We start from the raw sequence: 25,638 nt of genomic DNA on the forward strand, positions 1-25,638 counted from the left end.
CCATCAGGGAAGGGAGAGGGTTGGGGTGGGCCTTTTTTAAAGCCCATTTCAGAGGCTATAGCCCAGCAAATCCCCAGGGCAGCAAGCACCTACCCTGCTCGCTCCTTTTTGGGGAGGGCTTCCCCCTCCCCCTTGACTCGCTGGGGCAGCCGTTCCCACTGCCACTCTCCCATAGGTGCAGGAGCTAGGCGAGCTGCTGCACCCCCTGCCTTGAAGTGGTTCCCATCACATACAGGGTTTACAGTTTGGTTCAATGGCTCTCAGCACCCCCACAACACAAATTGTTCCTGTGCCCCTTCGCTTGGCCCAGGTGCCTGGAGGGGGGTGGTAGAAAACGGGGCAAAGGGACTTCCATGGGGAATTGGGGGTAGGCTGACCAGATGTCCCGATTTTATAGGGACAGTCTCGGCTTTCTCTTATATGGGCACCTATTACCCCCCCACACTCTGTCCGGATTGTTCATACTTGCTGTCTGGTCACCCGAACTGGGGGGATCGCCCCTAGCTGCCAGGCCCCTCCTCTGGGGAAAGGGGACGGAGGGAGGATGGCGAGAAAGGGGCGGGAGGGAAGGAAGGATAGAAAAGGGGGTAGAGGGGAAGAAAGAGGGAGCTGGGAGGGGATCGACAGACCCAGCTCTTGACTCTTGGGCAGAGCTGCTGCTGGAGCCGTTTCTGGGATGGCGGGGAGCGGGTTTCTCCGCAGCTGGGATGGGAGCGAACAGGGGCTGAGCAAGCCAGGCCACGCGGGAGCGTTCGGCCTTGGGCAGGGTGCTGCTGCATCACGTCCCGTGACTTCCTCCCAATGAGGAGGGAAGCCGCTCCGGAAAAGCACAGCAAGAGAAACGCCCCTCAAAATGGCGACCACCCGGAGGAACGGGTCCCCCCCAAATACACTTCCGCCCCTCAACATGGCCGACAGGAAGTGAGATTATCGAACCAGCAGAGCCTATCACCAGCGGGCTGCAGTGCGGCGGCTTCAGCTCGAGGAGGAGCGCAGTGGAGGGGCGTGTCCGGATGGAAACGCGGCTGGCGGAGGAGGCGTTCCGCGAGGACGAAGGTGGGAGAGCGGGGAAGGAGCGAGCGCGGAGAGGAGCCTATTATCTGCGCTCCAGGCAGTCGCTGCGCCAGGGAGCGGTGGAGATGCAGACACGGCAGAGAACCGGGGCCAAGCAGCCAGGGCCGGAGACCAGGCGGCGGGACGCTGAGGCTTCGGAAAGTGAGTGACTGAGGAGCGGTTGCCGACCCGCGCTGTTGGTGCGGGCGGGCGCGCGTCGCGCCCCTGCTGCATCCTCTGGTTCAGGGCACGTTGGGGTGCGGTGAAGGGACGCGGGCGGGGGCCTCGGAGCGCTGCGGGATGCTCAGGGGGAGGGAGCGATGTAATGGGGGCGCGGGCATGATCCCGTACCAGCGTGGGGTGGGGGTAGACCGTGCCCCGCTCGCCCGGGAGGGGAGGGCGCCCTGGTCCCTGCCTCACCGGTCCCTGCAGCCGGTCGGGCTCGGCGGGGCGGGGCCCCGGGGGTGGGAGGGTGTCAGGGTCCTGAGCCCTCATTGGGTTCAGTGAGAGCTGCCGTGCTCAGCATCTAGGCTGGGGATCGGGGAGACCATCACCGTGGTGGGGGTCACGGTGCACCCCGTGTGCGTGCATGCTGGACCCAACACGTGCGGGGCTCCCCAGGGGAGAGGCACCGCTTGGCTGCAGCACGCTGGGGCTGGGTTGGGTTTCCTTTCCCCGTACCCCGCGTCTCAGCTTCTCCCTGAGTTTGCCTGCTCAGTGTCCGGAGGGGACAGCTTAAACGCAGCAGACTTTACTTCTGTCATTGGCAACTAAACGGCTTCAGAGGGGCAGGTGAATGAAATGCAGGCAGCAAAAGTCTCCTTCGCTAGCATGAGGGGCTTTACACGCTTCCCTTAAAACTGTTTCCAAGATAAGGAAGGCTGGGCAGACCCAGGTGGGGAAGATGGGGCAACCCGGCTCCATCGGAATCGTTAATGTGACAGTGACATCTGGCCAATAAACTAATCTGGTTTAAGCAAATCAGTTGTGCTGCAAGAAACAGGGTCGGGCCAACTGGCTTTTGAAAGCAGAATGACATCTTTATTTTGGGTACAATTAAATTCCATTCTCTTACCTGCTTGCATCTGTTTTCTTTCGTACAGTCAATGTGTACTTTTGTTTCTAGCAGGGTTGCCATTTTAAGGAGGGTAGAGTTTGCTATTAACCTTCAGTGGCCTGGCCTGTCTGAGGCAGGGAGAGAAGAGATGTGGTACAGAGGACATTCAGCTTGGGCATTGCGCTGGGCATTTTCCCACCAGTTTTTGTCTATGGTAAAAATCTTTAGGGAATCTACATGGAGACGGTTGAGTTGTGCAGTGTGCTACATTCTTCTTAGCTGTCTCCCCACAACATAACTTTGTATCCAACATCAGTTTTCTTTCAAAGGACCAGAAGGTGTTAAAAATACACTATCTGCCAATGAATTGTAGTTATCAAATAGTTGACATGTTACATTAAAGTTGTATAGAAGGTATTTTTTAAAGTGAATCCCCAAAAGACTGGAATGACACAGCTGAAGTTACTTGTACACCATTAATTCAGCCCCCTTGTAAATATTTATTACAATACAATACTTAATTATATGATTGCATACTTTTTGTGGGCTCCTGCCTCGTTCGTTGTGCAGGTTGGACTCTACGCTGTGAAGGCTTAATTTTGCTACTCTTACTCATGTTGTGTAATACCATATGACTTACGCAGTAGCATTCATCTTAGTGAGTAAGGATAGCAGAATTGGACCCTGTGTGTAAAGTGTGTGACATTTATATTTAAATAGCTCACTGAAACAAGTGAAGAGCCAGGCTGTGTGTTATACAATTGCTATGTCTGTGGACATGGAACACTTCCTCAATGGAAATAAAACGTACTCAAATATTTTTAACTAAATAACCTGTAGACTTGATCCTGCGCAGTGAGTTCACTCTTACCTTATTCCCTGTGCACCAGAGACCAAATTTTGCTCTGTTACTTCAGTATAAATTTAAAACATGGAATTCAGCTTTACTTTGTATCAGTGTTAGTTGGTAAGGAGGCCTGCCTCATTCTCCATGTAGTAAATCTAAAGTGCGGTAAAACTTCTGGCTTCTACATAGTTCTAGATCTGTGCATGAGAGGGGGCTACTTTTATAGCTGCTCTCCTGCAAAGTTCTTCACATCCCTTAATGTATTTCACACTTCTCTGAATAGTTGTTTCAGGCTCTCTGCCGACTTTGTCAGGCTTCATTACATCTGTTTCCAGTCAGCTCACAGTTTGAATGTTCTCTGTGTAACCATAAGGGGTTTAGACTTCATTTTTGTTTTGTTTTGTTTTGTTTTTTAAGAACCAGTTTAGTTTCTGGTAGGGATTTAAATACTGTTTAAAAAGTTAACTGTTTAAACAATAAAAAATATTTAATTTAAATGGTTAATTGCTGAGATCTATTTCGTCTCCTATCCTTGCACTCTTAAAATTAAGCAGGAAGGCTTAAGTTGAATAGTAAAGCCTGTGCATTTCAATATTTGATGACAATTCTTTTATGCACAACTTGCGTCTCTTATGTGGTTATATGAGTGACTTTACTAATTCAATCTCAGTGCTCTTATAAACTGAATAAAAATTGAATTTCCAGACTGATTCAGACATTTTTATTTCTATAGATGTGTACACTAAATTACCTGTTTGTTTCTAAAGTACCTGTTTGTTTTTTTTCTGTGACTGTTTTGAAGACGAAGTGTCCACATACAGAACCAGAAGACAAAGGGACAACACAAATTACAACAGCCAGACACACTTGACAGAAGGTAACAGTGGGCTTCCTTTCCCTTCCTTTCCCAGTTAGAGGAAGTCTTCCCCTCCTGGATCTTATGAACTGCTATCCAACAATAAATTAGTTCCTTAAAATATCTACAGTACCCAGTTTCAATAATTTACCTATCTGCAGAGAAATACTAGACTTCACTCTGCAGTATTACGTGTCTTCTTTCAAATACTTAAGGTAGGCACTAATAGATTTTAAATTGCTATTGCACAGTAAAGGCACTGTTGTGCTCTTTCAAATACACCTTAACAGGATAGTTACTGTGAAAAAGGTATCCAAAGCCCTTTGCAAGGAAATTAGTAGGAGTCTGATTCAGTTATTTTTTTGTATAGTCTTCATTAATTTATGATTAATAAAAATATAATATTCCAAAAATATTTTTAATATTGAGGCCCCTTGGGTCTCAGCACATAGTTTAGATACATCAAAATCAAACATTTGTATGTAGGATTCTGCTAGGCCAAAAAAAACCAGTATTTATTTGTTGTTCATACAGTGAAGTATTCTTGAATCAACGATTGGTTTCCTAATCCATTGGTGTTCAATTATTCCACATGATTAGGAATTAGAAGGATGGTATTACTAAACAATTTTTTTTAGGACTTGTTATCTTGCTTTTATTGATCTCTGGGCCTCTTTGATGCTTTAACCTCTCTAGGATTAGGGTTTTTGGGGAAGGTTGGGTGAGAAACTTCACTTCCTCTTTAGCTCCTCGATGACGCATGGGGAAGTTTCATGGAGCCTGATCATTGATTCTTTAGGATTGATCTAGGGGCAGATTTTGGGGCAGGATCAGACATTGCTTCATTTAGAGAAGTTTGGTCTGACTCATGCGGTGAATGAATGACTTCAAAGCATGACCTGTCTCAGTCCCTGTCATAGAATCTTATGCTCTCACTCATTCAGGACTGAATTCTGCCTGCCTTGCACCTTAAGCAAGTGCAATTTTTGATCTTCAGATCCAGAGCACTGGCCAGTACCCCTTGAACTAAATGAGTGACTGCTTGAGGTAGTGGATTATAAGCTTCTGTGTAGACCAGCTATTAGAGGGTGATGAGGCACACACTTTGTCAGTGGGTTTTTCAGCTATTTGCTATATGGCAGAAGAATGCTGAGACTTGAGGATCCTGGGATTAATTCCAGCCTCCAGAGGGAAGTGTCCTCTAGTGGTAATAGACCCTTCTGCCCCATTCCCCTTGCTTGTCTCTGCCACTCTCAGCTCCTGTTCCTGTCCCCGCATCCCCTTTGCTTCTGCTCCCACTTTGCTGCCAATACTCTGGATACACTAGCCACTTCTTGACCTGCACAGACCCTGCAAACCTCAGGAAAATTGCCAAACTGGAGTTGTGGACTTGAGAAGACCATGTTCTTGAAGAGATGGAGTGGAGGGTTAAAGTACTTGTGGGGGAGGAGTGACTGCTTTGGTGACTCCCTGATCTTATTTGCCATACCCAACAGTCTCATAAGAGTTAACAGTCCAGCCAATCAGAAACTAGCATATTTATAGAGTTTTTTTCTCTGGTTAGCGGAAGTGTGTCAAACTGTTCTATAAACCCATCAGAACCCAGTTTTTCAAAATGTTACACTTTTAATGTATGCCTCTCCCTTGTTTTAGGGAGTAAAAGTGCATTTGGCATAGTAGATATATCGCCTTTGGTTCGACCGAGTATAAGAAAGAGTCGACAGACAGGTAAATTAACTTTTAAACTTAAAGGGCGGGGTTTTTGCTAGTTGCAGTATAATGTTACTGAAACACACACAGGACTTGTGGGAGCATAGTTCAGTGATCACAGCAGGGAGTGGGAATTAGGGGACCTCAGTTCTATTTCTGACTTTGCTGTTGACTTGCTGTATAATCTTGGGCAAGTCACTTAATCTCTCTGCAATTTGCTTTTTTCTCTAAAAATGGGGATGGTACTCTCCTATCTCACAGGAGTTTGTGAGGATTAATGTATGTATGTAAAGCCTTTGAGATCATCAGATGGAAAGTGCTGTACAAGCGTATATTGTTTTACAGTGCATGAGTTGCAGTAATAGTTGGCTGGGATATTGCAACATATAGTAATTGAGTCAGATAGCATTGTGTGGTTTTGTAAAAGCACTGAGTAAATGCTATGACCAATAGTATCTGTAGTTATGCAAGCTAAGAGAAGGGTAATAAGATCTCATGATTCAAGATATAAATTAACAAGGAGTCCGGTGGCACCTTAAAGACTAACAGATTTATTTGGAAATAAGGTGTCGTGGGTAAAAAGCCACTTGTGAAGAAGTGGTTTTTTTACCCATGACAGCTTATGCCCAAATAAATCTGTTAGTCTTTAAGGTGCCACTGGGCTCCTTGTTGTTGTTATGAATACAGACTAACACGGCTACCCCTGATACTTGAAGATATAAACTGACTCTCACAAAAGGGTTGAGAAGGGATCCTTCCCAGACCATCCAATGTATAGCATTACACTTCACCAAATGCATTATTGGGATTTGGCAGTATCTTCTCTAAAGCATCAAACATAGACCACTGCCAGATGCGGGTTACCGGGCTTGATAGACTAATGGTTAGGTGTAATTTGGCACATCCCATGTTTCGTTAAAAAACAAAAATATGAAGGACATAATGAAGTTTTAATTTGCCAACCTCTGGCGGTTGGGAGGGGAGCTAGGTCTGTTTTACAAGTGAGTGTGCAGCCTTTGCAGTGTCCTGAGAAATGTATCAGTCACTGCATCAGATAACCACAGCACGAACATGACTGCTGCATTTCCTTCCTTTTTTTCTGTTTATCGTTCTTGTGTTGTGTTTTGCCTTACAGAAAACACGGTCTCCAGTGCAAGTAGAGATTTCAAAAGGAATGAGTCAGGTTGGTTCAAGTGACTTTTTTCCCCCTTTAAATATTCTGCTCTGCTTACTGTTATAGGGTTGTTTCTATGAGTTTTGCTTGTTATGACTGTTATGCCCAGAGAGAGAGAGTGAGAGCACATGCAGAACAGAACATTGCAACTGGAGTTTGCTGCTACTTGAAAAATGCCGAGATGTTGAGTGTTCCAAGTATAGACCTTTGACAATGTGCTATTACAATGACTTTTTCTGATTTCCTCCCCTGCCCCAATACTGTAAGGTTGAGGTCTAACTGCATGACACTAGAAGCTGATTGGGTGGATTTTTCTTTCGAAAGGATTTCAGTTTACTCAGAACTGCATTTGCTATGAGACCCCAATGAGTAGAACTGAAACTTAAAAACCAGTATCCCAGTGCAAAAACTTCAAATAGCATGTGACACAGTTGCAGCAATGACACTTAGGGTATGTCTACACCCAGCCGCTAGTTCGGCGGCTGGCAATCGAAGTTCTGGGTTCGACTTATCGCGTCTTGTCTGGACGCGATAAGTCGAACCAGGAAGTGCTCGCCGTCGACTGCGGTACTCCAGCTAGACGAGAGGAGTACCGCGGAGTTGACGGGGGAGCCTGCCTGCCGCGTGTGGACCGAGGTAAGTTCGAACTAAGGTACTTCGAACTTCAGCTACGTTATTCACGTAGCTGAAGTTGCGTACCTTAGTTCGATTTGGGGGTTTAGTGTAGACCAAGCCTTAGTGGTTTAAGCGTAGACATTTACTACAGCGACAGGAGGGGTTCTCCCATTGCTGTAGTTAATCCACCTCCTCGAGAGGCAGTAGCAGGGTGGATGGAAGAATTCTTCTGTTGACCTTGTGCTGCTTACAATGAGGGTTAGGTGATCTTACCTATATCATTCAGGGGTGTGGATTTTTCACACCCAGGAGTGATATAGATCGGTCAACCTAGCTTTTTAGAGTAGACCTGGCCTCAGGTGTCAGCTATATATATATTTTTTTTAAGCTATATATTTAAAATTTTTGTAAATGAACAAAGATTAAGAAGGTTATAAATGTCAGTGCTCTTATTGTTTTAAAAACAAAACCCTCCATTTTATAAGTGATTTTTGAGCTAAAGGCATGTTTTGGGTGCTGGAAGTATTTGTCATTTGGCTTCGTGCCTCATTGTCTTTACAGTTATCACGATAACCACATTCACTATTGTGTATTGTATCTTATACACTGAATAATTTTGCAGATATAATTACATTGCAGAGTGGATTTTGATACTGTAGGAATGGCTGAGCTCTATACCAGTTTTAAAAACTGGATTCTGAAGAGTTTAAAGAACAGTCTTATATGCTTTGGCTATCAGAAAATACTCTAGAAATGGTAGTTTCGAATTGGCTGGAGTGTTACCTACTGTTGGGTGTGTCAAATAAGATCGGTCACCCAAAGAGGGATGCTCTGAAGATCCACCATGTAGGTAGGTGATAGGCCCTGTCTAAAGCTGCTGATTACAGCAGCCTTGTGTTAGGTGTGGCTTGTTAACTCCTCCATTCCTATAAGGGAGGTGGGAGTGATACTCTGGGCAGAAGGATCCAGGGTCTGGGACAGTTAGGGCCAAAGGGAAGAACCTAGGAACAGCCAAGCCTGAGGCTCAGGCTGGAATTTTTCCCTTTTTGATAAAGCCAGACTCCAGGCAGGGTGAGAGTTTGCTGTACTAAGAGCAGGTTAAAAATGCTACCTGCTCACACAATAACTTTTTCCTCCCCAGTCAGGCAGTTTGCGTTACTAGCTGGTGAAATTAGGCAAGATTTATACCCTAGTTCGTATCTGAGGTTCTACTGTAATAAGTAATTAATAGACTGCTGCCCCATCACTTAAAGCATCTAGCACTACAGTGTACTGGAAAATATACTGTAGGAACAGTCCTACCCTGGTCCCTGGTAGATGGGATAATCAGCTTTTTCCATTACCAGTTTTCAAGATTTTAGAACATCAACGTCATGGGTCAAGTGCAAGACCTTCCCGCAAATCTAGGGAAGATGGGTTTTCAAGACTGTTGCAATATGCTATCAGAAAAGTAAATAGTCAAGGAACTCAAGACAGACTGCTCACATATTCAGAAACCCCTACTTAAAAAAAAAAGTGCATGCAGTCTGGTTTGCACCATACTCAGCTTGATCAGAAAACTAGACTAGTCAGTTTCACTTTCTTAGATTCACTTCCTGGCTCTCATGCAATAGCACAATTGCATCTGGGTTTTGTGAGGGTGCCAGAGGTCCAACCCTCTTGGGAAATATTTCACCACCAAAAGAATATAACACTGTTTTTGCTGAAGTGTTTATTTAAGTTTTCACAAAGACATTTCTTTATGCTAAGGGCTGGTCAACACACAGTTTAAGTACTGACTTACCTGTATCAATTTAAAACCTGATCGTTTGGATTGGTGCAACTCCACACTGTGGACACAATTATATGGGTATAAAGCTGCTTACATCCATATAGCTTATTTCCATAACAGAGTGTGAAGACAAGCCCTTTAATTTGTAAAGCTTTTCTTTCATGCAAAACCTACATTTGGGGCCTTAACTACTTGTCAATTCATCTTTAACATTCTTAGGCTATCCAGACACTCATGCACTCCTAATAGTTTACACAACATACATGCAGGTGAATCGTGCAGATCATCTCGCTGTCTCTCTTTAGATGGAAGGAAAGAAAACAGAAAGAAAGTGATACTTATTCTAGGAACAGCTCACACCAATTTTTGTGCTAAATTTAAAATGTATTTTTCCAGTTTTAAAAATACTCTCCAGTTATCAAACAGTAAGAACAGCATAATGAAACATAAGATTAAAATACACTGCTGCAGCACATAAAAGCTGCAAATATGAAATCAGATGTCTATATTGTTCAATACAACAGTTCTTTAAATCACTACTATTACTTGAAGCGAAAATATAGCTATTAATTCCCTTACAGACTTTAGCAGTTCCAAAGATTTTTAACCTGGCTGTAATCATTTGCTACTGACAGAAGTTTGGGAAACACAGGAATTCACTCCAAGAGCAATTTTCAAATGTTCTTCTGTATGTCTTAGGCCCTATAACACTAATGGTTAATGGGGAGTCTCCTTTAACTCAGGTAACAGTGGTCTATCATCTTGGAGAAACTGGGCTGTGCGGGGGATAAAATTATGTAAACAGAAATCTCTGAAATAATAGCAAAAGGGTATAGACCGTCCTTTTCAGCTATGTAAACCACAGCTTGTTTTCTTTTTACAAGGTTCAGTGTCAAGTTCCTTTTAAGAAACAAACCTTTGTTTCACAAACCCACCCTTAAATAAATCATCTGCAGAATTAAGCAGTTATTTGTCAACTGGAGGGTTTTTTCATAAGCTCTCTATTACAGGAACAAAAATCATAGGAAAGAGGAAGATGCAGAGATCTGCAATTTCGCTTCCCTCATGAAACTCATAAAGCACAGTCCACTCAGCTTATCTGTGTCCATGTGATTATAGGAGTAAATGCTATGATCAATAGTATCTGTAGCTATGCAAGCTAAGAGAAGAGTAATAAGGTCTCATGCTTCAAGATATAAATTAACAAGGAGCCCGGTGGCGCCTTAAAGACTAACAGATTTATTTGGGCATAAGCTGTCGTGGGTAAAAAACCACTTCTTCACAAGTGGTTTTTTTTACCCCACGACAGCTTATGCCCAAATTTGTTATTCTTAAGGTGCCACCGGGCTCCTTGTTGTTGTTGTTGTTGTTGTGGATACAGACTAACACGGCTACCCCCTGATACTTGAAGATATAAATTGACTCTCACAAAAGGGTTGAGAAGGGATCCCTCCCAGACCATCCAATGCATAGCATTACACTTCACCAAATGCATTATTGGGATTTGGCAGTACCTTCTCTAAAGCATCAAACATAGACCACTGCCAGATGCGGGAGGGGGACATGCTGTTTACTTACACACTCACACACACAACTCCCCCCCCCCACCACCACCACCACCACACACACACACACGGCTGGGAGAGGGACAAGCTTGCAAACTCAGTCCGACCCAGGGAAAGAAGATGCCTGCAAGGAAGCTGCTGGTGCTGAGGGAGCTCAGCTGCTGGATCTGAAGCCCAAACTGCGCTTTGTTCGGCATTATGAACATTTCAGAGTTACGGACAACTTCCATTCCCAAGGTGTCCGTAACTCTGAGGTTCTACTGTAATAATCACCTTACAAGTAGCCATTCAATTTATGTTTTGTAAACATCACAGATTTTATTACTTCAAAAAGATAGTCCATTAGTAGAACTAATTCACTTTTTTATTTGCACTGATATATTCATTTTGTAGATAGGAAATTCCTATTACATTTAAACAGGATGTTTAGAACCCAAGATACTACAAAAATTTTCTCCACTTGCTCACTTTCTAGAGTAAATCCTAATCTATCAGACAAACAATTTAGAGTGAAGCATATAAATTCCTTTTAAATAGGCAAACAGACTGCTATTGAATCACTGACTGACACTGTTGCAACAGAAGCAATTTTTTAGTAGTTAAATCTCCTGGAATCCCAAAAGAATTCAATAAAAGTAAAGCCCTGTCTGAGCTTATTGGTTTTTGAGAAGTTTGAAAGCTGTACATATTTCTTACATGCTATTAGGGCATAAGATAGCAGTCTTCCCTAAACTGGCCTTGGTGGCCACTGTGAGCCACAGTGTTTGCATTATATAGGGGAGTTTTTAACTATTAATTGCAAATTTAGGCTTGGAAGAAGCCCTGGTACATTTTTAGAAGTGAAGATTGAAAGAACTTAATGTAGGAAGGCAAAACTGAGATCTTGAGCACAGTTTGAGAGCAAATGATTATGAATCGCTTGTGCAGCTATCAGCCATGTAAAAATACCTGGCCTAATGGATTTGTTGTGAATACAGTGGTGACTGTGACACACTTGAAGAGTAAAAAACTTTTGCTAATAGTTGCTATGCCCCTTTTTCTGTAAGTTCTAAACTAACCCCCTCCTTTGGAGGTGATGGGGAGCTGTAACTGCAGAAAAGTCTAGTGTAGCATAGATATTACTGCAGAAATCAGTAGTCTTGGGGTTCCCCAGTCATGGGCCATAGTAGCATCAAGAGGCTTCTTGCCTCTACCAGCACCATTTCCCCCTACTATGTGTTGATCCTTGACTTTTTGCAACCTTGTGTTTCAATATGAGATTCCTACTTGTGGACTGAGATTTTAAAACAAACCAAAAAACCACATTTATCAAAAGGAAATAATTGTATTTGTGGAAGGAATATTAAACTTTATGCTTCAGGGCTTAAGCCAATCTAGAACTACTAGAGATCAGGAAGAGACTGAACGTGGGGGTCATATTACTCCACATCTGCCAGTTGTGAGGTTCTTACCCCTACCTTTGAAGCGTCTAGTGCTGGCCACTGTCAGAAATGTGATAATGGACTAGATGGACCTCTGGTCTGATCCAGTCTGGTAGTTCCGATCCAACTCTGTTCACTTAGAGCTCTCAGGTTTGTTTAGACTGAGGCTCCTGAATTGGAAAGACCATGACTTCAATAATACCTCACAAAAGAATATTGCATTGTATCTTTAATACAAACTTAGCCCTGGTCTACACTATGAGTTTAGGTCGACTTTAGCAGGGTTAAATCTAATTAAGCCTGGACACGTCCACACGACGAAGCCCTTTCTTTCGACTTAAAGGGCCCTTTAAACCAGTTTCTTTACTCCACCTCCGACGAGGGGATTAGCGCTAAAATCGGCCTTTGCGGGTCGGATTTGGGGTAGTGTGGACGGAATTCGACGTTATTGGCCTCCGGGAGCTATCCCACAGTGCTTCATTGCGACTGCTCTGGACAGCACTCTCAACTCAGATACACTGACCAGGTAGACAGGAAAAGCCTCGCGAACTTTTGAATTTCATTTCCTGTTTGCCCAGTGTGGAGAGCACAGGTGATCACGCAGAGCTCATCAGCACAGGTAACCATGATGGAGTCCCAGGATCGCAAAAGAGCTCCAGCATGGACAGAATGGGAGGTACGGGATCTGCTCGCCATATGGGGAGACGAATCAGTGCTAGCTGAACTCCGTAGCAGTAAACGAAATGGCAAAATATTAGAAAAGATCTCAAAGGCCATGAAGGACAGAGGCCATAACAGGGACGCACAGCAGTGCCGCGTGAAAATTAAGGAGCTAAGGCAAGCCTACCACAAAGCCAGAGAGGCAAACGGAAGGTCTGGGGCAGAGCCGCAAACATGCCGCTTCTACGCGGAGCTGCATGCCATTCTAGGGGGTGCAGCCACCACTACGCCAACCGTGTGCTTTGACTCCGTCAATGGAGAAACATGCAACAGGGAAGCGGGTTCGGGGTACGCAGAAGATGATGATGAAGACAATGAAGATAGCTCACAGCAAGGAAGCGGAGAAACCGGTTTCCCCAACAGCCAGGATATGTTTATCACCCTGGACCTGGAACCAGTAACCCCCGAACTCACCCAAGGCGTGCTCCCAGACCCTGAGGGCACACAAGGGACCTCTGGTGAGTGTGTACCTTTGTAAATATTACACATGGTTTAAAAGCAAGCGTGTTTAATGATTAATGATTAATTTGCCCTGGCAATCGCGGCCAGTACAGCTACTGGAAAAGTCTGTTAACGTGTATGGGGATGGAGCGGAAATCCTCCAGGGACATCTCCAGAAATCTCTCCTTCATGTACTCCCAAAGCCTTTGCAAAAGCTTTCTGGGGAGGGCTGCCTTATCCTGTCCGCCATGGTAGGACACTTTACCACGCCAGGCCAGTAGCACGTAGTCTGGAATCATTGCATAACAAAGCATGGCAGCGTATGGTCCCGGTGTTTGCTGGCATGGAGACAACATCCATTCCTTATCTCTCTTTGTTATCCTCAGGAGAGTGATATCATTCACGGTCACCTGGTTGAAATGGGGTGATTTTATTAAGGGGACATTCAGAGGTGCCTGTTCCTGCTCGGCTGAACAGAAATGTTCCCCGCTGTTAGCCACGTGGTTGGGCGGGAGGGGTGAAGGGATCATCCCAGAGAATTGTGTGTGTGTGGGCGGGGGGTGGGAGGGTAATTGGGTTTGTGCTGCAAGTTAACCCTGAAACTGCAGCCCCTCCTTTTACATTGCAAACCCATTTTAAATGGCCAACCCAACGGGTCCTTGGTATGGGAAATGAGGGCGCTACTGTTTGAAACCATTCCCACATGTTATGAGGGTTAAAAAAGCCAAAAGACTGGCTTACCATGGCTGCCTGCAAGCCGAATTCTGTTGCCTGGCACCGCGTGAGTGATCTCTCACATCAAACCGGCAAGCCCTCAACATAAGAGGAAAAATGCGACCTTGTAACGAAAGCACATGTGCTGTGTAATGTGAACAGCAAAATTTAACGTGAAAGAGTGTACCCATTGTTCTCTAAAATGTGTCTTTTTTAACCACCTCTCCCTTGTCCTCCACCAGCTGCAAATGTTTCTCCTTCGCAGAGGCTAGCAAAGATTAGAAGGAGAAAACGGCGGACTCGGGATGATATGTTCACAGAGCTCCAGGTGTCCTCCCACGCTGAAAGAGCACAGCAGAATGCGTGGAGGCAGTCAATGTCAGACTACAGAAAAGCACAATATGAACGAGAGGAGAGGTGGCCGGCTGAATCGCAGGATGAACAGAGCAAGTGGCGGGCTGAAGATGATAGGTGGCGTCAGCTTGCAGACAGAAGGCAAGAGTCGATGCTCCGGCTCCTGGAGCATCAAACTGATATGCTCCAGCGTATGGTTGAGCTGCAGGAAAGGCAGCAGGAGCAGAGACCGCCGCTACAGCTCCTGTGTAACCAACAGCCCTCCTCCCCAAGTCCCATTGCCTCCTCACCCAGACGCCCAAGAACACGGTGGGGGGGCCTCCTGCCACCCAGTCACTCCACCCCAGATGATTGCCCGAGCATCGTAAGGCTGGCCTTCAATAAGTGTTAAAGTTTTAAGCTGCAGTGTGTCCTTTTCCTTCCCTCCTCCCCCACCCCTCTCGGGCTACCTTGGCAATTATCCCCCTAATTGTGTGATGAATTAATAAAGAGTGCATGAATGTGAAGTAACAATGACTTTATTGCCTCTGCAAGCGGTGCCCGAAGGGGGGAGGGGAGAGTGGGGTGGTTGGTTTACAGGGAAGTAGAGTGAACCGGTTGGCGGGGGTGGAGGGTTCATCAAGGAGAAACAAACAGAAGTTTCACACCGTAGCCTGGCCAGTCACAAAACTCGTTTTCAAAGCTTCTCTGATGCGCACCGCGCCCTGCTGTACTCTATCCGCCCTGGTGTCTGGCTGCGCGTAATCAGCGGCCAGGCGATTTGCCTCAACCTCCCACCCCGCCATAAATGTCTCCCCCTTACTCTCACAGATATTGTGGAGCGCACAGCAAGCAGCAATAACAATGGGGATATTCTTTTCGCTGAGGTCTGAGCGAGTCAGTAAGGTGCGCCAGCGTGCTTTTAAACGTCCAAATGCACATTCCACCACCATTCGGCACTTGCTCAGCCTGTAGTTGAACAGGTCCTGACTACTGTCCAGGCTGCCTGCGTACGGCTTCATGAGACATGGCATTAAGGGGTAGGCTGGGTCCCCAAGGATCAAGATAGGCATTTCAACATCCCCAACGGTTATTTTTTGGTCTGGGAAGAAAGTCCCTTCCTCCAGCTTTGGAAACAGACCAGAGTGCCTGAAGATGCGAGCATCATGTACCTTTCCCGGCCATCCAACGTTGATGTTGGTGAAACGTCCCTTGTGATCCACCAGGGCTTGCAGCAGCATTGAAAAGTTCCCCTTGCGGTTTATGTACTCGGTGGCTTGGTGCTCCAGTGCCAAGATAGGGATATGGGTTCCGTCTGTCACCCCACCACAGTTAGGGAATCCCATTGCAGCAAAGCCATCCACTATGGCCTACACATTTCCCAGAGTCACTACCCTTGATATCAGCAGGTCTTTGATTGCCCTGGCAACTTGGATCACAGCAGCCCCCACAGTAGATTTGCCCACTCCAAATTGATTCCTGACTGACCGGTAGCTGTCTGGCGTTGCAAGCTTCCACAGGGCTATCGCCACTCGCTTCTCAACTGTGAGGGCTGCTCTCATCCTGGTATTCTGGCGCTTCAGGGCAGGGGAAAGCAAGTCACAAAGTTCCATGAAAGTGCCCTTACGCATGCGAAAGTTTCGCAGCCACTGGGAATCGTCCCAGACCTGCAGCACGATGCGGTCCCACCAGTCTGTGCTTGTTTCCCGGGCCCAGAATCGGCATTCCACGGCATGAACCTGCCCCAGTAACACCATGATTTGCACATTGCTGGGGCCCGTACCTTGTGTGAGGGCTGTGTCCATGTCAATTTCCTCATCACTCTCGTCGCCACGCTGCAATCGCCTCATCGGCTGGTCCTGGTTTTGCTTTGGCATGTCCTGGCTTTGCATATACTCCAGGACAATGCGCGTGGTGTTCATAGTGCTCATAATTGCCACGGTGATCTGAACGGGCTCCATGATCCCAGTGCTATGGCGTCTGGTCTGAAAAAAGGCGCGAAACTGACGGAGGGAGGGAGGGGCAAGTGATGACATGGTGTACAGGTACAGGGAATTAAAATCAACAAAGGTGGCTGTGCATCAGGGAGAAACACAAACAACTGTCACACAGAATGGCCCCCCCAAAGATTGAACTCAAAACCCTGGGTTTAGCAGGCCGTTGATTTCACGGAGGGAGGGGGAAGCAAATGAATACATCTATTTTTTTTACATCTTAAGCTGGCAGCAGACGGTGCAGCATGACTGATAGCCCTCGGCATCTTCTGGGTGCTTGGCAGAAGATACTGTACTACGACTGCTAGCCATCATCGTCAAGACGGTTCAGTAGGACTGCCGGCAGGACTGAGTCTCCAGGAGACAAAGCATGTCTGCCCAGGTGCCTCTGATTGAACTGGAGTACGACGACGACGGATACCAGTCATACTGCACCATCTACTGCCAAAAGGCAATTAGCTGTTGCTGTGTAGCAATGCAGTACCACGTCTGCCGGCACCCAGATGACATATGGTGAGCTGAGCTGAGCGGGCTCCATGCTTGCCGTGGTATGTTGTCTGCACAGGTAACCCAGGTAAAAAGGCACGAATCAATTGTCTGCCATTGCTCTGACGGAGCGGGAGGGGCCTGACGGCATGTACCCAGAACCCCCCCGCGACACTGTTTTGCATCATCAGGCATTGGGATCTCAACCCAGAATTCCAATGGGTGGCGGAGACTGCGGGAACTGTGGGATAGCTACCCACAGTGCAACGCTCCGGAAGTCGACGCTAGCCTCGGTACTGTGGACGCGGTCCGCCGGCTTCATGCACTTAGAGCATTTTATGTGGGGACACACACAATTGACTGTATAAAACCGATATCTATAAAACCGGCTTCTATAAATTTGACCTAATTTCGTAGTGCAGACATACCCTTAGAGTTAAATATAACTAGGGGGTGGGTGTGAAACTGAGAGTTAATAATTATCTCATACAGATGAGAAGTTCGTCAACTAAGATTTGAAATGAAAAGGAGTAATATAGAAGAACTGTTTTAGATGGCAGGAACTGCAGAATAGGCAATGATATTTTTATGAAGGAATGCTGAGAAGGTTGGTATTACACAAGGCAGGAAGGGGCTATTTCTTTAACAAAAACAAAAAAAACCCTCTTCAAACCTGTATTTATTTTTATAGTCTTAAGAGACTACAGTCAGTCTGAATTGGTCACCTTTCGCCTTCGAGGTGCTGTACAGCTCTGCTCTTCCATTCACCGACCTCTTCTCTGTTCGTGCTCCATACTTTGCCACCCCTGTGCATTTGGTCACCCGTTTGATTTCCTCCCACGGTCAGCTCTGTGCCATCTATCATGCTACACCCCTACTGAACGCCTGAAATATCCCTCTGATTCTGTGCACCATATGGTGGTACCTCGCTCTTTCAAATCCTTCTCCTAGCTTGATTCTCTTGGTTGACCTGCCATCTTGCTGGACTTTGCTCTTTCCAAGTATTAACATTACCCAAGGGAGAACTGTAGTGCCCAAACAGTTACACAAGTTGGCAAAATAGCAACTAAACAAGATATGTACATCCAGTAGTTTCTTACAACTTTTCCTGTTGTAGACTTCAACTTTTGGTGTCCCATGGTTAGTGTAGGCCATAAACTTCTTGAGACAGGGACCTGTCCTTTTATTCTGTGAAATGTCATGCATACAGGTAGTGCTGTGGCTATATATAATAGCCTTTGAGTTGTGTGGCAAGCAGTTCTTAATCTTTATATAACCTGTTGTCTTTGCAGATGATGGGGAGGAAGAGGAGGAAGACGAAGAGGATGCTGATGGCTACAGTGATGACAATGAATCTGAAAATGATGGAGAAAATTATAAGAAGACTAATGTGTATCAACCACCAAGAGATAATGGAAGTGATGTTTTGCAGTCGTCCCTTCTTCTGTCAAAGGGTTTGTCTCCAATGATTATCAGTTCCGTTTTTTAAACTTGTAAACTTTGGGCCAGAACAAAGCAAAACATAACAAGATATCATTACAGTACAGTACTGTATACATGGCAGTACAGTTTTGTAGTTCAGTGTAGCATTCTGAAAATTTGGGCAGAGAGAACCACTGTTTGATATGTATGAAATATTTATACAGTTGAGACAAAGTGGGTGAGGTAACATCTTTTATTGGACCAAGTTCTTGGTGAGAGAGAGAGAGAAAGAGGCTTTCAAGCTACATAGAGCTCTTCTTCAGCTGTGGGGAAAGTACTAAGAGTGTCACAGCTAAATGAAAGATTGAACAGATAGTTTATGCTAACTACTTATGATATATTGTAAGGGACCATTCAAGGTGAAGTGGGCTATTAACACCCCTGAAGTCATAGGACTAAAAGGGGGTTAGTGGGTTACAGATTGTTGTAATAAGACATAAATTAGTGTCTTTTTATTAAGACCATGATTTTTAGTGTCTAGCAAAGTTATGAATTTAAGCTCCCAGGCTCATCTTTTGACAGTGTTGTGCAGGTTTCCTTTGAGGATGAGGACTGATAGGTCAGATATAGAGTGATCGCTTTGTGAAAAGTGTTTGCCAACAGGTGATCTGGTATTTTTGTCTTTTTCCTGTGGGAGTTCATTTGAGAGCTTAATTACTGGTTTCACCACATAGTTGTTGAGGCATTTAATGCACTGGATGAGTAGGACCCATGGATCTTGAAGGGTGTTTTGTGTGGTGGTGGTGTTGATCATTGTATTAGTGGAGATATGTCTGCAGGTTTTGCGTCTGTTGTTCTGGCTGGGTCTGGTGCTGCTTTGAGTTGGTGTGCCCTGGTCTGTGGTGTCCTGGGCTTCTGATGATGGACATTTGACATCTCTTGCTGGAGGTTGTCATCTTGCTGAAAAGTAACAAACATGTGACACAACATAGTAGCCAAAATTCATTTTCTAGTCTGCTTAAATCCTGTTTAAACATGAGAAATCTACTATAAATCATTTAAATATAATAATGTTGAAGTTCTCCTAATGTTATTAAAGGAGTATTGTTAATTTGAAACCTAGTCAGTTGAAAAAAGCTCCTTGACAATTTTTGTGGATTTATTTATTTATTTATTAAATTATCACTATACTGTTGTGTTAGGCCAAAATGCTCAAAAGTGAAATCCTAAATTTAAGTGCACATATAGGCCCTGGTCCTGCAAACACTTAAGATACATGCTTGATGAGACTCATGTGAGTAACTTTACTCATATGTGTTTCCAGGAGTGGGGCCATAGCCGCTTAATTAAGTGGCCTTATTTTTTTTTTCTAGAAGAGCTGAGTTACTGAAAGCTCCCAATGACTCCGGCAATGGAAACTGACTATACCAAGTGCAAATAAAGTGATGAAAGAGAATTTTTTCCTCTACTCTTTCTCAGTTATAGTTATCTTAGATGTGACTTGTAACAGTATGAAAAGACTTTTAGACAGAAGTGGGTTTTTTAAAGTTGAGGGCCCCTTTAAGACATGATTTAAGATAAATTGATTTGCAGTTTCTACAACTGATACTAAAGTGTATGAATAGATACCCTGGTGGAGGACTGGGTGATTGAAGACTGGTAATAGATTATGGTATGAATCCAGTCAGGTCAAAATCGAATCAACTTGCTATATGATTGCTTATGGGAGAAGACCAGGGGAGCAGCCAGGTGCACCAACCTGACAAAGCACGGAGATGAACTGGACTTGGGAGATGAGAGAGGAGGTGCATGCAAAAGCAGAGCTGTGCTGGCCTTCGTTCAGTTTCAAGGAGGTGGTGTATAGCACCTACACAGTCGATATGCTTTAGCACCCTTGCCTCTCAGACTTCAGGTGCATGGTGAGGTGGCTGCCCTTGTTATTAAACAAGTGGTTTTGGTTCCAAAAGGCATTAGTCTGGTGGTGCCTCTCATGAGAATTAATTTCACTTTAGTTATAACTTTCCATCCTCTGCTTAGAACTCCAGTGACTGAATTCAAAGACTAGGAAATAAAGACAGCTAAGGGCTGGTCTACACTGGGGGGGGGGGATCGATCCAAGATACGCAATTCAGCTACGCAAATAGCGTAGCTGAAGTCGAAGTATCTTGGATCAAATTACCTGGGGTCCACACGGTGTGGGATCAACGGCCGCGGCTCCCCCGTCGACTGCGCTACCGCCGCTCGCTCTGGTGGAGTTCCAGAGTCGACGGTGAGCACGTTCGGGGATCGATATATCGCGTCTTAACGAGACGCGATATATCGATCCCGGATAAATCAATTGCTACCCGCCGATACAGCAGGTAGTGAAGACATACCCTAAGAGTGTAGATAGGGACAGGCTGCATTAGAAAGAAGTGACTGTTTTAAATCTCCCCCTGCATCCCAAATGCCAAGCTGCCCTTTGAGTAGCAGTTTGGAAGTACTATGTCCATGACTGATTTGTCTCCAAATTGGTCAGTGTCTGTTAAATTTATGATCTCTGTTCATTTTATTGTGGTGCTGCTTCTGTGATTTGAATGTAATCCTATGCTGAATTTCAAACAATGAGCAGCCACCAATGAGGACACTGCCCAATGTGATGGGCATGTGTGGCTGCAGCTGAGCAAACACTGTGTGTTGAAGTATTAGACATGATTCATAGCATTCATGTCCCATATGTTCACTTCTGAGTGTTCGTTCTCATAAACCTCTGATCAGGGTCAATAGTTATACGTTATCTCCTGGGATTCTGGGCTACCCTTCCATTACCCATTCATCTTCCTTGCTCAGATTCTGCCTGCCTGTTTCTGCTAGTGTCCTCCACTCTCTCTCCATCTGTGACTATGCATCTATATACCTATCTGTATATGAGATCTTTCATCTTTGAGGCAATTGCTGTGATTACACAGGATTTATTTGACTCAAGGAGACATAAATGTAGGTGGTTTTGTACCATGTGAGTAAACATTACATGTACCCTCACTGAAACCATAACAACAGATAACTGCATGGTGTGCACATTCATACATGCTGATGGAATGCAGTTTACACTGTCCTTTTCAGGAGTTATTGTTTAGTATCTTTTACCGTCTCATATTTTTTACATGAATACTCCCAAGGCTCACTTTCATATAAAAGCTTGCATTTTGGGTTATAAAGCACTATCTGGTCCAGTTTTCTGATGGTGTTACACAGCACATTGGTGGGCAGAAGTAACTTTGAGGACTGAGATTGTGCTTGACAAAACTACTTTTCTTCTGTTTCTTGAATCTAATATGGTAACGGTATTGCTTTAAATTATGCATATGTTTCTTCTGTTACTATGTTCCAGATCCCCCAACAGTTGTACAAAAACAACCAGTGTTTAACCAGAAGACGACATTCAGGAAATCAAGTATGTGGATGAAACTCTGCCTCTCGTTTACCTATGTATAGATTGATTGCTATTTTCTTTTGGTGGTTCAGCATTTGAGGAGTTTGTTAGCACTACATAAGCATGTTTGGTTATTTGTGCTTTTCTGAAAAAGAGACCTGTGAGGAGTGTGGATGGGAAACTGAAGCTGGTCTGCCAGTTGAAAGAGATCAGTTTGCTGGCCTGAAACAGTTGTGAACATGCCATTGTATTTGTCTCTGGAGATGGGACAGGGCTGGCTTTGAACTCTTTGATGCAAACCTGAAATGAAATCCTTTCCAGCTGATTATTTGTTAAAGTAGCAGCTAGGACTGCTGAGTTCATAGTCCCTTCCTCACTTCTGTTAGTGAAACAATGCTGGCTAAGCAGTGTTCTCAATGAGGTCAGGTCATTTAACCTTTAATATTTCTGCCGGTTTTAATCTACAAAAAGCAGAAGCTAGACTGAGTTTAGAGCTAAAATCAGTTTTCATATGATTTCTCACCCCTTCCATTGATAACTAGATAAATGGATCAGGATTCTGTCATCTTAACTCCCCTTCCCTCCAATCACTCCAACAGATGAAGCTGAATCTCAAGTTCAACCCAATACACTGAAGAAGCATTCACAGCCTGCAGCCAAAAGTAAGATTTATGCTTTCAGATCTGTTTAATGTATGTATAGCATTTAACCATTTTCGTGCCCATCCTTGAATTCAAGGCCTTTAACCTGGTGCTATATAGTGGGTCCTGCTAGAACAGACCTGCATTACACATCCTGCTTATCAGGAGACATATTTTCAGCACTGAGGGAAAGATAACTCAAGAGGCCTCTCGTCTAATCTCTGATTTCCACCTGGTCTGCCCTCTACTCCTTTAATAAACTCTGGCATCAATATGAGATTAAATTTGGGGCACACATAGTGATAGTTCTGTGTTCCATTGTTTTTTAAATTAGATGCTTCAAATTCAGTTGTAGTAATCTACAGAAAACTTTTGTCATCCTGTCTTCCGATATATTTAGGATCCAAGAAATGCATCTCCTTGATATGGGTCTGATCCTGCTTACAAAGAAGTCAATGGGAGTTTTATTAGTGACTTCATTGAAAGTAGACTCAGACCCTGTAGGATTCAGGGAGGAGGAGAAGATTTTTAAAAACATGATACAAGCTTTTTTAATGTTAACAATAACCCTGGTTAATAGTTCAATCATTGTTAAATTAACATTTAAAAAACAAACTTGTAATCCATCTTCAAATGTATGATTTCCCATGCATTTCAATGGTAAGATGCATTTCCTGTGTCCTCTTCATCCTCTGCTTTTACTTTTTGCGTTCTCTAAATGAATGGATGAGACCATTTCACTTCTGGGTTCTTATGCACTAGCACACTGATTCTCAAACTTTTTGTATTGGTGACCCCTTTCACATAGCAAGCCTCTGAGTGCGACCCGTCACCCCCTTATAAATTAAAACCACATTTTTTATATTTAACACTATTTTAAAGTGATATTTGTATGTTTAATATCACTTTTCACAGCAGACTTACTAGCGCAGACTTCACAGCAGACTTGGTAGCTAGCTGGGAGGCATGTACTTGCAACCCCCACATAATAACCTTGCGACCTCTAGTTTGAGAACCCCGGCACTAGCACAATGCAGTAATGTTTGAGTTGCAAACAATGGCGAAGAATGTTCATTTTGTTTAAAAATGCCTTTGAGATTGGTTTCTATGGCTTTACTTTTTTCCTTTCTGTTGCCTTCAGATTTTGTAGAAGATTATTCTTACAAAACTTAAATATCAGGCCAGGTTTGACCTGCCTCTTTAAGATACATTTTACTGTGTTTTTAATAATTTATTCTTCTTTGATTAGATATAATGGTTAGAATGTGAGTGAGCAAAATTTTCAAAAATGCTTAAGTCCCATTTTCAAACTGTGACTTGTGTGTTTAAGTTGTTTAGGTACTTTTGAAAAATTTACCCGATGTCTTGCGTTACCCTGTAGTTTTTCCTCCAGGAAGTTAAGTCCTTCTTTCTCACTCCAGGGTGTCTCCATTATCTTGTGGTGTTCAGTTGTTTATGGGATAGGAAAATGGGTCTTTTCAAATGTCACTGTTCACTCATCCATACTAATTGATTCCTCATTGAGCATGACAAAAGCATTTGCTTATTTTTAACATCCACCCCCTCTCCCCCCATTCTCTTTTGTGCAGAGCCTGTTGGACAGTCCAGTGCAGGATGGTTTAGGATGTGCATTTTGGTATTAGCAGTAGCTTCCGTTACTGTTGTATGGCATGTCTGGAAGAATCAATCCTCTAAGACTTTGCCGAGGGAAGAAATCAAAGTTGTGCAAGCATTTGAGACCCAGATGAAGAAACTTAGGAATGTCTATCCAAATCAGGATCCAAGACTGTGGGAGAGAATCCAAATGTTCCTTGTGAAACGACTCAATACCACCCATCCCCACTCGCAGCCTGCCATCTTACTGCTCACAGCTGCTCAAGAAGCTGAAAAGTCTCTAAAGTGCTTAAGTAACCAGATTGCTGAAGCTTATTCCTCCTCCCTGAGTGCTGCCACAATCAAGATTGATGGGGCTGGAAAAGCCACGCTGGATAGCGACGTCGTCAAGCTGGAGGTAGATAATAAGCTAAGCTCTGGGTTCAAGGAAGGTAAAAAAGCAGCTGTGGTGCATCGATTTGAGTCTCTGCCTGCAGGCTCCACTTTGATCTTCTACAAGTACTGTGACCATGAAAATGCAGCATTTAAGGATGTAACTCTTCTGCTAACTGTCCTTCTGGATGAGAAGTCCCTGAGAAAGAACCTCAGGCTGCTGGATGTTGAGGAGAAAGTGCGGGATTTTCTCTGGGCCAAATTCACCAATTCAGACACTCCCAGCTCCTATAATCACATGGACACAGATAAACTGAGTGGACTGTGGAGCCGCATATCTCACCTGGTCCTGCCTGTTTGGCCTGAAAATGCTCTTCCTAAGGAGGGCTGCTTACAGATGGATTAAATATAAGACATGGGAGGATAGGAAAACAGTGTTGTGGTATCTGGGCAGTGCAGAACTTAACTGCTGAGCTGAGGCAGCACACAATATTCTCTATGCAGAGCAAGGACTGGTAGGGTTGTTCCATTTAAAAGAACTGGAGTTCTCTCTAGACAATTGGAGAGTGTAAGTATGGAGCACAGCTGTTAGGTTGGTCCCTCCTCAGTAACTCATTGGGCCTAGTGATCTGTAGGTAGAAATGTCTTGCCCCCATTGTAGAGCCATCCCTCTGTGTGTAAAGCTATTCTTGTGTGCAGTAGACAAGTGTCTCTCTGCTGAAACTTTTCCAGCAGTAGGTAGTACTGCCATTGGGTATGGCAAGATAATGGGATCTAGCGGATTCTACAGACTTCTCTCCTGTCTCCTCTACCTACTTACAATCTACCAGAATAACATTCCCCTCTATTCTCAGAGGCTTAATTTTATTAATTGGTAGTAGAGATGGGGCTACATGCATCCAACCATCGGCTTTCTTTCTGCAGCTGACCATGGCCTTGGGTATAAGTTGCCTCTGCATGTTTCCTAGACTGGCTGAATTGTATAGAAGATGTTCTGGTTCAGGAGAGACTTCTCAAAGCTGTTTTTGTTCTGTTTAGAAGAGCCTGGTGCCCCCTCTCGCCTCCTTCCTCCCCCCGCTCCCCCAAACTTTGAAGGCTGGGATGAACGAAGTGCAAGTGATTGCTCCGGATGTTGTTAACACGTCAGTTAACAAAATAACCCCTTAATGCATCTGCTCCCCAGAGCACCCAGGAATCCTCTGTTCTGCATCCAGTTTTAAGACATACAAATCTCAAGGAGGAAATGTTAAATGCTGTTCCAGTGTATGCTAAAAAAGCCTCACCACACCCTTCTCAAAGGCCTAAGATGTGTACAGTCTGAACAGATTATTTTGGCTAGGTCCAAAGGTTTTATTCGAAAAGAGTATTTTTACATCAAGAGGATTTGTTTATTACTGTTGTAAGCCTTGTCCCAAATGAC

General features: G+C 44.4%; 1 protein-coding gene across 1 annotated transcript; it reads left to right on the top strand.

Moving 5' to 3' along the window:
• Positions 1–1,013: 1,013 nt before the first annotated feature.
• On the top strand, positions 1,014–25,294 carry LOC112105859 (torsin-1A-interacting protein 1-like). Its single transcript, XM_024198843.2, has 8 exons — positions 1,014–1,215; positions 3,760–3,834; positions 5,467–5,541; positions 6,659–6,706; positions 18,050–18,211; positions 21,550–21,612; positions 22,191–22,253; positions 23,822–25,294. The coding sequence occupies exons 1-8, from the start codon at positions 1,014–1,016 to the stop codon at positions 24,622–24,624; spliced, it is 1,491 nt and encodes a 496-aa protein (XP_024054611.2). The 3' UTR covers positions 24,625–25,294.
• Positions 25,295–25,638: the final 344 nt, after the last annotated feature.

This window comes from Terrapene carolina, unplaced genomic scaffold, assembly GCF_002925995.2.
Source record: "Terrapene carolina triunguis isolate 2854851 unplaced genomic scaffold, T_m_triunguis-2.0 Scaffold212, whole genome shotgun sequence".
NCBI lineage: Eukaryota > Metazoa > Chordata > Testudines > Emydidae > Terrapene > Terrapene triunguis.

Coding starts and splice junctions, on each gene's coding strand:
- LOC112105859 (XM_024198843.2), top strand. CDS start 1,014: ATGGAAACGCGGCTGGCGGAGGAGGCGTTCCGCGAGGACGAAGGTGGG. Junction 18,212..21,549: donor GTCCCTTCTTCTGTCAAAGG/GTTTGTCTCCAA, acceptor ACTATGTTCCAG/ATCCCCCAACAGTTGTACAA. Junction 21,613..22,190: donor GACGACATTCAGGAAATCAA/GTATGTGGATGA, acceptor TCACTCCAACAG/ATGAAGCTGAATCTCAAGTT.